Source organism: Odocoileus virginianus, chromosome 4 (assembly GCF_023699985.2).
Source record: "Odocoileus virginianus isolate 20LAN1187 ecotype Illinois chromosome 4, Ovbor_1.2, whole genome shotgun sequence".
NCBI lineage: Eukaryota > Metazoa > Chordata > Mammalia > Artiodactyla > Cervidae > Odocoileus > Odocoileus virginianus.
The window spans coordinates 87250934-87263933 of NC_069677.1; the positions used below are offsets into that span (position 1 = coordinate 87250934).

At 45.3% G+C, this 13000-nt stretch overlaps 1 protein-coding gene across 2 annotated transcripts in view; it reads right to left on the reverse strand.

Annotated features, from left to right (window-relative positions):
* The window catches only part of KCNJ6 (potassium inwardly rectifying channel subfamily J member 6), a 330242-nt gene that overhangs the window by 92827 nt on the left and 224415 nt on the right, over positions 1 to 13000 (reverse strand). For both annotated transcript variants that reach the window (XM_070466983.1, XM_070466984.1), the window contains exon 3: positions 11008 to 11928. In XM_070466983.1, the coding sequence (XP_070323084.1) occupies positions 11008 to 11928 (921 nt within the window). The remainder of the gene's footprint in view (positions 1 to 11007; positions 11929 to 13000) is intronic.

A 13000-nucleotide genomic window follows, 5' to 3' on the forward strand; every position in this document is an offset into this window, starting at 1 on the left:
ACCACAGCTTTCACTGTGCCTTGGTGTGCTATGCCATCCCTGGAGAGGCACAAAAGAGACAGACTCGAAGGTGGGCATCCCTGAGAGGGAATCCTAGCTTTGCTAATTCACCATCTGGGTGACCTCTGACAGGTTATTCTCCCCAATGCCCCACTCAAGAACCAACCTCCTCATTTGTTAAATGGGAATATGGTACCTCCTTTCAGTTCAGTTCAGTCGCTCAGTCATGTCCGACTGTTTGTGACCCCATGGACTGCAGCACGCCAGGCCTCCATGTCCATCACCAACACCCAGAGTTTACTCAAACTCATGTCCATTGAGTCAGTGATGCCATCCAGCCATCTCATCCTCTGTTGTCCCCTTCTCCTCCTGCCCTCAGTCTTTCCCAGCATCAATGTCTTTTCAAATGAGTCAGTTCTTCCCAAAGAAGTATTGGCCAAAGTATTGGAGTTTCAGTTTCAGCATCAGTCCTTCCAATGAATATTCAAGACTGACTTCCTTTCGGATGGACTGGTTGGATCTCCTTGAAGTCCAAGGGACTCTCAAGAATCTTCTCGAACACCACATTTCAAAAGCATCAATTCTTTGGCACTCAGCTTTCTTTATAGTCCAACTCTCACATTCATACATACTCCCTTACAGAATGGCTTTGAGGATTGAAAATGATATATGTAAAGCATATAATCAATCAATTGACATTCAACAGTCACCTAATGAATGATGGATGAGAATAGTATGATTTATAGAATCACAGATTCACTCTTTACATTTACTGGACACTTACTATGGTCCTATGATGAATGACATGCCTTTATTATCCTGCAGAATCTTCTTACAAATATAAGTATCATTCCTATTCAGAATGAAAAAAAGTTTGGCGAAGTTAAGGAATGTGATATGCCCAATCACATGGACAGTCAGGAGTGGAGGCAGAATTTGAACTCTGCATGTCTGACCTCAAAGCCTTACCCAGGGAAGAGAGAATTTAAAGGAGGGAGGAGAAATTCTGCAAAGCAGCTGGCCAAAAGTCCATTTCATGTCATGTCTGGAGCTATCAACAGTATACAACAGTCAACCTGTCAGAATGTTCATATGGCGTTTTGTATCAGGCAGAAGAGGTTAGTTACAACCCGTGGTAACAAACAAACTAAATATTAAAAAAACTAAGATCATGGCATCTGACCCCATTGCTTCATGGCAAATAGAGGGGGAAAGGGTGGAAGCAGTGACAGATTTCCTCTTCTTGGGCTCTAAAATCGCTGTGGATGGTGACTGCAGCCATGAAATCCAAAGATGTTTGTTTTTAGGCATGAAAGCTATGACAAACCTAGATAGTGTGTTGAAAAGGCAGAGACATGACTCTGCCTACAAAGATCAGTACAGTCAAGGTTAAGGTTTTCCCAGTGGTCACACTGAGTTGTGAGAGCTGGACTGTAAAGAAGACAGAGTGCTGAAGAATTGATGTCCTTGAACTGTGGTGCTGGAGAAGACTCCTGAGAGTCCCTTGGACTGCAAGGAGATCCAACCAGTCAATCTTAAGCGAAATCAACCCTGAATACTCATTGGAAGGACTGAAGGTGCTGGAGCTGAAACTCCAGTATTTTGGTCATCTGATGCAAACAGCTGACTCATTGAAAATGTCCTTGATGCTGGAAAAGACTGAGGGCAGAAGAAGGGCTTCAGAGGATGAGATGGCTGGACGGCATCATTGAGGCAATGGACATGAACTTGGGCAAGCTTTGGGAGATGGTGATGGACAGAGAGGCCTGGCATGCTGCAGTTCATGGGTTTGCAAAGAGCTGGACACAGCTGGGTGCCCGAACAACAACAGCAAACAACCCAGACTTTGGTGTCTTAACACACTGTTAGGTTATTCCCCAGTCATGTACCAAGTCCCAAGCCACTTGGCAAAGCTATACTCTTCAAAGGTCCAGAATGACAGAAACTTCACTGTGACCTGTGCTTCCTTGAGAACTGTGGAACTAGGAAGGGCATTATCATATGCTGACTTGTAATGTTTCCACCAGAATGATTCTCATGACGCGTGCTTATACTGTTGTGAAACTTGCTCAGTTGTCTCTGACTCTTTGTGACCCCATGGACTTCTCCAGGCCTGAATCCTGGAGTGGGTAGCCTTTCCCTTCTCCAGGGGATCTTCCCAACCCAGGGATCGAACCCAGGTCTCCCGCATCGCAGGCGGATTCTTTACCAGCTGAGCCACAAGGGAAGCCAAGGGGATGCTTACTTGCCTTGTGTACAGAAACAGGAAACTTGAAGATTCGTCCCTAAAGAGCCACTGACTTGCCACGTGCAGGCCCTGCTTGAGGGCGGGTTCTGTCTCAGGACTGTCACGACAGCAGTGAAACAGGCCAGTGGCTTTGTAAGACACACACAGACTCTGAATGACTGATTCTGACACCAAACTGGCAACTGCCTTCCAGGGCCCTCAGGATTTACCACGTGTGGACATCACAAGTGACCGAGCACGAGATAGGACAGAGAGTGGTGAGAAAGGAGGGCTGCCTCCTGGAGCTCAGTCTTCAGCCCCGAGGGTCAGGGATAGGGATCCCCCACCCCCAACCCCAGTCTAGTGCCCCAAATGGCTGGGACAAATGTAAGTCACATGACCACATTCAACAGAAACAGAAGTGGGAGTCTGAGTGTGTGCATGTTAAATTGCTCAGTCGTGTCCGACTCTCTGTGACCCCGTGGACTGTGGCCTGCCAGGCTCCTCTGTCCATGGGATTCTCCAGGCAAGAACCCTGGAGTGGGTTGCCATGCCCTTCTCCAGGGGCTGAACTTGCATCTCTTATGTCTCCTGCATTGGCAGAGGGGTTCTTTACCACTAGCACCACTTGAGAAACCCATAGGATCCCAACATGTGTCTAGAAGGATGAAAGCTGGACATATTCCACGAACAACACTAATGACTACCACATATTTTAAGCCCTAACTTGCAAAAACTTTTAAACTCCCTCTGTGGGTTTTCCGAACCACCTGGGTATCTGTGGTAGATTGCATTATTTTGTTCTGAATTATTTATTCCAAGTTCCTGTGAGAGAATCACATTCCCCATTCCGCGGACATCAAGCACTGCCATATGACTCGCTATGACTAATGAATTGCAAGCAGAAGCGAGGTGTTCTGTCATTTCTTCTTTTTCTCCCTGTCACTAGAATGGCAAGTCCTATGTGAGGCTGCTCCTTCCATCTGCATCTTGGAGCCAGCAGGACATGAACCAGGGCTGCAGCTGGTGTTTAACATGAGTGTGAAATGAACCTCTGTGTTCAGAAAACTTGGAGTTGTTCCTTACTGCAGCATGACTGAGCCAAAGCAGACTGCTACGATGTTCACCATTCTCAGAAAATAAGAGAACAATGGAACTGGCTATACAGAAATTTACACCTACCGTCTGCTTTGTGGAAGTACATCCGTACTTTAAAGCAGAAGTCTCTTTCAGGACTTATTATGTAAATACGTATTATTCAGTTGAGTTTACAGCACAAAAATGCATTCTCCAGATTGGAGCATCAACTGATGAGATTTCTTATGAAGGACATAGGAGGGGGGTTGGGAACACAGAAATCCTGTTTTTATGCAGGCTTGTTCTGGTGCAGACTCTTCCTGTTTGAAACTTGTGTTGTTTCAATGTATTTAAAAAAAAACACACAACAAAAACTTGTTTCGATTGAAACTTGAATCTTATTTCAATGCAGACTCTTGGTCCTGTCTTCCCTGAGGAGTGGCCTTGGAAGCCCTGAGCATAATCGATATTCATGTCCAATTGGGGCAGACATTATAATGATAAAATGTTGCTATCTACAGGAGTGCAAAGCCTCTTTTGAGTCCAGTGAGCCTCGTTAATTCAGAGCGCATCAATCTCTGATTCACGGTAGGTAAGTGAGACAGAGGCCCAGCTGGCATTTACTCTCACGCTGTGAGTGGGCATTTCTTGCACTGGCCATCACCGGTTGGCATTTGCTGTTTTGACTTCTTCAGAGTGCCTTCCAAGGGGGAGTCATGTCATCCTGAGGCACGGGGCCCTGGAGACAATGGAGTCCATGCCTGGGACTGGCTCTTCCAAATGCCTGGCTTCCTTCCTCTCTACCGACGTTCACCTGTGCCATCTAGGGGGGAAGGAATGATCTAATAGAATCTGTGACACTGAAAAGTCACTGATGAGCTAGGCTCCATCACTGTTCCCATTCTGTGATGTGCGTGCGTGCGCAGTCATATCCAACCCTTTGCGACCCCGTGGACTGTAGCCCGCCAGGCTCCTCTGTCCTTGTGATTTGCTAAGCAAGAATACTGCAGTGGGTTGCCATTTCCCCATCCAGGGGGTCTTCCTGACCCAGGGGATTGAACTCGCGTCTCCTGGGTCTCCTGCGTTGGCAGGCAGATAGATACTTTACCACTGAACCACCAGGGAAGCTCGTTCCCATTTTAAAGAGGGCAAAACTGAGGCCTTAGAGAGGTTAAATGGGCCAGTGAATGAGACAATTGTGGTTTCAACCCAGGATTGCCCGACACTATAAATGACATAGAAAAGTACAGATAAGCTGAGCTATGGCCTAGAGAGATTACTTCCGAAAAAAAGAGGCGTACTGAATAATTAATACGGCAAATAAGATTTGTAAGTGGGTTGGTATAAAACATAGGAGCAAGGGCATGCTTAACTGGGGAAGAAGCCCCTCTGCCTGTTTAGGTATTTAGCAGAGGTGTGTGTGTGTGTATTTGTGTATGTGAGTAATTTACACAGTTTTTCCCAGTGATCCTCTTCCGGTCATTAGAAAATGCTGGGTAGAACTGCTTCACAGGCACCATGCTGTCAGCACTCATATTACTGAATGCCCTAGGAAATAATAAAGCTCAATTTATTTAAGGATGCCCTAATTACAGGCGTCTCACTCTTTGATACTCATCTCTTAATTTGAATGGTGTAGTATCTTCCCAACATGGGTACTGACTTCAGAGTTTGAAAAAAAAAAAGCTAAAAAGCGAACTTTAGAGGCTAGTCTATTTTTCTCTTGGGTTTGAACTTTAATGGTATATATTGTGTGACCATCCCTGACTTTTCCTGAACATCTAGTTTATGAGCTCCTCAAGGTCCATCTGGAGAAGGAAGAACAATGGATTTTCTTGTGTGTGGTCAGTCACTCAAATCACGTCCAGCTCTTTGTGACCCCATGGACTGTAGCCCACCAGGCTCCTCTGTCCATGGGATTCTCCAGGCAAGAATACTGGGGTGGGTTGCCATTTCCTCCTCCAGGGGATCTTCCCCACCCAGGGGTTGAACCCGGGTCTCATGAGGCTCCTCATTGCCAGGTGGGTTATTTACCACTGATCTGCCCAGGGAGCCCCAGATTTTCTGGTACGAGGGGTGTTTTAATAATGAAAAGTTGTATAGTTACCCAGTACTTTTGCCTTTTCAATCACAATAATATATGCTGACCTTGATACATTGCTGCTGTCTAAGTTGTGAGATTCTAAGTGCCTTCTAAATTATGAGAAATATTTAACAGAGTTATAATGTTTAACAGAGTGACAGCATTTATTTTTTAGAACAGGTGGTGGAAGGGTTTAAAATTCTATCTGTGTTTTGTTGCATCCAACTTCTGATTGTTAGGATCAAAACAGTGTCCCCAAACTGCTTAGAGTCACAAAAAGTTGACCATGTCTGGGGAGCAGGTATTATCAGGTTTTAACCAGCCAATGACACTACCCGGGTATATTATACTGAGGTGGACGTTTGAGAGGAAGCTCTGAATAATCAATTGCCTGAACCTGAAGCTGGAAGAAGAGAGGGTGGTTAGATTTCTTGATGTTGATGAGCGGTAGATTTCTACCAGGAAAAATAAATTCATATACCTTTGAAATTTTTTTTAAAATTGCACCTTATAGAGATTTACTGGGAGATTTTCACCCAAGATCTAAGCATTTCAGATCTTATCAATGAACTCTTTTCACAGGCTTGGTAGTTGGGGTTACAACTCGAAAGAAAAAGGGCAAATCTGGAAATAATGAATGGCCAGCGGAAGGATTAGCAGTAACTTATCTAAAGAAGAAAATAAGATTTGAGAAATACAAAGGCTGTGAAATATTATTAGTAGAAACAGCTTAAAAGTACTGTAACACTAACCCTCAACCGTCTTAGCTGAGAAATCCCACCTTTTCAAACTCTGTGAGCGCCTCTATTATAGTGAAGTGGCATTTTGATTATGGCAAAGGAAAGTGGTCCTTGGGAATCAGACTTGATGGAACATTATGGTCTTCCAGGAGTATTTCTGTAGGTGGTGTTTACTTAATTTCAATTTCAGAATGGTTTTGTGGCACATCTGACTTTAATATACAGTTGTTAAAAATTCATGTGCATGTAATAAAGAATTTTAAAATAAGCTGATAACATTGGAGCCCAACAGAGAAACCTTAAAGAAAAAGAACCGATGGTGGGAGAGAAGAGATCCTGTCCTCACGTTGAATACCAGTTGTCCCTCTGGGTGCACTGCCCCACAGAAACTTCATGAACCGACAGTGTTCATGATGCAAAGGGCCCTGACCCTGGAGGCTGGCCAACATCATCAGTGGCTTCTGGGCTTCAAATTGTTGCTCTGCCCCTGACGAGCTGACCTTAGCCAGCTCCCTAGTCTTGCTGGGACTCAATTTGCTCACCAGTAAAGTAAGAGCAGGGTGAAGACCTGCAACTCAAAAATCCTGCCGTCTGTTGCGTGACTTATGCGACTAAGCTGTCTTCATGTGAAATCAAGTGACTCTGGAAATGGAACTGAGCTTTCCCATGGAGAAGCAAGGTTTGGCCTCTTCTCCTTGGGAACCCCCAGATACTGACTTCTGGACAGTCAGCCCTCTTTGTCATCCACAAAAATGTTATCTAGGATAACCTCACTAAGTTGGCAGCTTCCAACCCTCCACTGTCCCCAGTTTTCTATGTCGTACATAAATGTTTCAGAAATTCTCTTCTTTGAGAAAAACTTGAAAGGAAAAAAATCCCACAGAGACGGAAGGAGAGCTCATAGATTAAGGCTTGGAAGAGATCTCAGCCAACCATAGTGTGTTAACCTCATTTGGATTCGAACAAGCAGATTTAAAAAAAAAATTTAAAAAGACATCTATAAGACAATTGGCACTTGGCACATGCAGTAGATATTGAATCTTAACAAATGATCATTAATTATTTTAGGTGTCATAACAGGGTTACAGTTATGTGTCAAAAAGAGTTCTTATCTTTTAGAGATAGATTTTGAAATATCTGCAGGTAGAATAATACTATGCTGGAGGGGCAGTTAGTGAGTAGATGATACAGATGAATTGACAATTATAGAAATTGACTGGTGCATACACGGGAGTTGATTACATGATTTGGTCTACTTTTGTATAAGCCTCATAGCTCCCATCAATCAAAAAAAATATATAAAAGGTTAAAATAGATAACAAGGACTTACTGAACAGCACAGGGAATTTGACTCAATATTCTGTGATAACCTATATGAGAAAAGAATGCAAAAAAGAGGAGGAAGGCAGATACATATAACCGAATCACTTTGTTGTACACCTGAAACTAATACAATGTTGTAAATCAACAGTACTCCAGTATAAAATTAAAAAAAAAAAAGCTTAACAGGGATTCATCCTAAAGGAGGCATATTTGCTGAGGCGTTGGAAAGGGCCGCCTGTCACCGTTGCATAATCGCTGGGGGTAAATTTGGAAGTGCATCAATCAGAAAGCCTATAGTGAGGCGCTGGCTGGCACGGGGCCCAGCTCCGTGTGGCTGCCATCTAGCCTGCAGGCCAATTTGCCCTCTATAAATACCAGTCTATGTGAATGCTTCACTATTTTAATGCACGCTTGCCGCAGCTGCCCGGCGTGTCTGTTTACGTAGCTGCGAACCCTTCTGTAAACATCACTATCTCCAAATTGCCCATGTGTCAGGCACATAAAGGGCCCCCTTTAAAAATACATTCGCGCGATGAGATGTGGCCAGTGCCCAGATGTCTGGGTGGCTGGTGTCAGAATTTTCCAGGGTTGGATTCATTTTCAAAAATAGAATCACATGACTAGAAGGTTCTTGAGAGGTGACACATTCCCCATGATCTGGGCAGGGCCAGATCCAAGCTGTCCACCAGGAGCGTGGGTCTGTCTTTTGTGGGCGTGAGTCTTGTCTTTTACTGGATCTCCAGAAAATAGCAGATTGGGTCACTGTGTGCCCACACCGTGCAAGACAGAAAAAGGGCATTGCTGCGAGGCTGCAGAGGTGTTGCTGATGGGGCTCATCCTTGAAATGGGTCTCAGTGAGAGGTCCCCTAGCGGAGGTCACCGACCGTAGTTTAAGGTCAACTGAGACAGAGTTGAAACAAAGCTGGAATCAAGCAGAGGCTGTTTTGTGTCAGCGTGTGGTTTCTGTGGTTCCTAATTTCCCATCTAGCCCTCCACTGAATAATGAGATCTTTGTGAATTTGTTTTCCTCAGTGTTCATTTGGTCCACATTAATTTTTTTCTTGCGGCTTTGATTCATTGAGGCACCTTGCCTTCCCCAAAGTGAAAGTGAAGTTTCTCAGTCCTGTCGGACTCTTCACTTCACCTAATGGACTGTAGCTTACCAGGCTCCTCTGTCCATGGGATTTTCCAGGCAAGAGTACTGGAGTGGGTTGCCATTTCCTTCTCCAGGGGATCTTCCTGACCCAGGGATCGAACCTGGGTCTCCTGCATTGCAGGCAGATGCTTTACTATCTGAGCCACCAGATAGTAAATCCCAACTGTGCTTTTCATTCACAGAGAAAAAAGTGTCCCCCTGAAGTTTAAGAGATGAGATGTGCTGGAAAGACTGAACTGTGCAATCCTGTCAAGAAAAAAAATCAAGAGGTGTCCAGCTTCTAGAAAAACCCAGAACTCTCTAGAGTACTCCTCCTCCCTCCATTTTCCAGAAATTAGAAAATTATTGTTATTATTTTTAGAAAGTTAACAGCAGTTGCCTTTCCCCAGGAACAGGGATGTGTTGATTCCTTTTTGCTGGCAAACACCCAATTTTCTCTAAAGCAGCAGCAGAAAGGCCACCGGATGCTCAGAGGCAAATATCACTATTAATTACCAACAAAGGGACGTTCCTCTGGTTGGAAAGGCTCACTCATTACAAGCTGTCATCAGAAGGACGCGGCGTGCCCCCGGGAGGATTCCGACTCAGGGACAACACAAATATAACTTCCTTATTCCGCACTTATTTATCTTTCGAGATTGGGCTTTGATCTGAGGAAACACAGCTCCTGCAACTTGAAGTTCGTATTAACACCAGTAACCAGATGGCACCTCGCCACTGGGTTTTGCTTCTGGGGCTCAGAGGTGGGAGGAGAACGAAGCTTGCCTGTTTTCCTCCCTCCTGTCGTTTTGGGAGAGTTTATAGCAAGAAATCAAATATTAAAACTGCATTCCCAGTGGTCAGTTTGTGCTGCCAGAGGCTGTATCTCAGTGGCCACCACTAGGGGGACCCAGAGTCCCTGCGCTTTGCCGGGGAGGAAGTTTCTGGTCCGTGGGAACTGCTGGAGCTCCCGGTTTGAGTCGGTTTCCCCTCCCTTCTCCCTGATCCAGGCTCCTCCCCCCTCCCCTCCTCCCCCTTCTCCCTTCCTCCCACACAGCTATTGCCTCACCACTGTGCCCCAAAGTCAGGCTGGGGACAGAGGGCCCTGTGCACGCGTGTAGCACTTATTTAGCATTTCACAATAATTATTTTGTTTTAGACATTCCTTTTGTCTCAAACAAAGGAGCCCAGTTTATGCAACGCCTTTTACTCACCTTTTCATTGCTTGCAGCATTTAAAAAAATCTACTGCTGAAGGTTTTACCACCTTAAGAGAAATTTGTTAGAGGTAATGACCTTGCCTGTTGGGTCCAGGGTGGCAGAGATGTGGCAACAATGACTTTCAGTGGATGGATGACGGAGCTCAAGTTATGGGCAGACGAAGAGTCTGGAGTCTGGCCAGTGGCCGTGCATTTTCAGATTGTGTAAACCCACCCTGAGCCTCAAGTTGAAGACCTCAAAGCATAGAAGGGCCACTTGTACAACTAAAAGAGCGTCCCAAGGCTAATATCGATAACTCAGAAGACAGTAAAGCAATGTGTGGATTCGTGTTCTAGTTTATGCCTATCCTATGGGACACTATTGTTAGCTTAGGTCAGCAGTTACGACTCTATTTCATAGAACGTTACAGATCAATATGGAAGGACCTCCTTTGCGGCTGGGATGTGTAAGACATATGAAAAGATATGAGTGAAGACTTCAGTAAAAACAGACCATTTCTCTAGTTCTAGAAGACATCATCTTGGTTAAAATATTCCAATAATTAGCTGTTCACAGCAGAAGGGTCAATAGGACTATGGTGAGTGGCTCTCAATTTTTATTCTTTTCTGCTCGAGTTATTTACTGGGTCTGCATTATTCCATCTACAGGAGATGTGGCAGTTAGAGTATAGAGGAAAGACACCAAGTTCTCACTCGACGTAAAAGAAAAGCCCAGGCTGTGGGTCTTGCAAATGACTCCCAAAGAAGGGGCAAAATTGCATTTTTATTAAAGCAATTTGTCAGGTTTTCCTTTGAAAGGCTTAACTTCTTCTTCCTGTCTTGGCCATAAATAGCCTCAAGTTATTCAAACTAAACAATGCTTTAAAACCGCCTAAAACTGCTTTAGAGGGAGATCAAATTATCATTTAAGTAAATGTTTGAAAAATTAAAATATATTAAGAGATGTTTTAAAAAATTATTAATTTATTTTCCCAAGGGTTTTTTTGTTTTTTTTTTTTTGTTTTGTTTTTTAAAGAAATCTCAATGGTTAGACTTCTTGGTGGACATCCTCAAGGTCAGAGGCTACAGACTATTTCATGAATAAAAAGGTGACATCAATAGTGAGGTAGGTTCAGTTTTCCATGTCTTGTCGTGGATAAGGATGTGAAGTCCGGCTTAACACGAACATCCATCCCCAGACCCCCCAAAGTGGGTACATCTTACCTGTAGCTTCCACCATTCCTTCCAGGATGACCACAATTTCCAGTTCCTCTTTGGGCAGCTGGGCTTTGGAGATCTCCCAGAAAGGACTCTGCTGGTTAATTTCGTGACTGATGATGAGCGGAGACACCAGAAACAGACGGTCATCCCCCGTGTAATACCCAACGTTGATGTCCGTCTGGTTCAGAGGGATGAACTCCCCTTCCGAGGTCTGTTTGGATTTAATCAGCTTGGCTCTGATGGAAGCCTCCACGATGTGGGAATTCCTCAGATCCCCCACCCGAAACATCAGGCACAGTTTCCCGTCCCGCATGGAGATCACCGCGTGCGTGGAAAAAACCAGGGTCTCTGCCCTCTTCTTGGGCTGCGAAATTTTAACGAACATGCACCCCACCATGAAAGCGTTGACAATGGACCCCAACACCGACTGGATGAGGAGGAGGATGATGCCCTCTGGGCACTTGTCCGTGATGACCCGGTAGCCATAACCGATGGTGGTTTCTGTCTCTATGGAGAATAAAAAAGCAGAGACGAACCCGTTGAGGTTGGTGACGCATGGAGTCCACGATGGGTCCTCTATGTGATCCATGTCTCCTCGGATGTATGCAATTAGCCACCAGATCATCCCGAAAAAGAGCCACGTCACGGTGTAAACCATGACGAAGATCAGCAGGTTGAATCTCCACTTGAGGTCCACTAAGGTGGTGAAGATGTCGGTCAGGTAGCGGTAGGTCTCCCTCACGTTGCCATGGTGCACGTTGCACTTCCCGTCTTTCCGCACGTACCTCTGGATTTTCCGTTTGGTCCGGTCCCGGCTGACGTGTCTCGGCAGGTCGTCCCTGGCCTGCTTAGGCAACTTTGGCTGGTGAATGGCCACGGGGCTCTCAACGTCCTGGTCCATGGAGTCACCCTCTAGGACGTTAGCTGGTGGTTTGGAGAAAAGAAAAGAAAAACCCAGTGAAACGCTGGCTCTCTGAGGGTCCTGGAAACCCCCTTGGTGGTTGGCAGTGCGGTAGATGACGGAGCATCATTGGACCACTTGTGCGGCTCCTATCAGAGCAGATGAAGCCTCTTTTGGGGGAGCGTCATCTGCCCATGCTCCGTGATCAAGCTTGTGTAAGGACTTTACCACACTTCCCACCCGGACAGGGCTTACTGCTGTGAAACTGTCTCCCTGCCAGCAAGCTCTAAGAGTCGGCTCTGACAGCGGGGTGTCTCCTGGCTCTCTCTGAGATGCTGTGGTATGTGAGAAGCCGCACACTCCGGATAAAGAAATGTCTCGATCCAGACAGCCTTGGTTCTACCACTCAGCAGCTGTGGGCTTCTGGTCGTGCTATTACGGATTGTATTCTCCTAAACCCATATGCTGAAGCCCTGACACCCAGCGTGACTCTGTTTGGAGATGGGTCCTCTGAGGACGTGATTAAGGTTAAATGTGTGCGTAAGGGTGAAGCCCGAATCCAAAAGGACTTGTGCTCTTTTAAGGAAAGGAAGAGACACCGGGGCCATGCTTACAGAGAAAGGTCATGTGAGGACACAGCGAGAAGGCAGGAAGAAAGGTCTTCTAAACCGATTGAGAGCACCAGAAACCAATCCTGCTGGCACCTTGCTCTCAGACTTCCAGCCCCCAGAACTGTGAGAAAATAAACCGCTGCTGTTTAAGCCCTCGAGTCTGTAGGGTTCTGTCAGGGCAGCCTGAGTAGACCAATAGACTAATCGAATTCATTGATGGATCCTCAGTTTTCACATTTACAAAACGGTCATCATGATAGCCAACTCATAGGGTTATTACGCAGTTAAACAAAACCACGCGCGTGATATATATGTCTGCATGCAACAGACATGTAATCAACATTCCTTTGTAATTGTTCCTTTGCTACTCTCCTTAATTTTGGGGGCAAGATTTTTGAGTGAACTCTTTAACTTGTCAGTCAAATTTCAGAGTAGAAAAAATTCTGGTTTTTAATCAGTAAGTATGGGCTTCCCTGATAGCTCA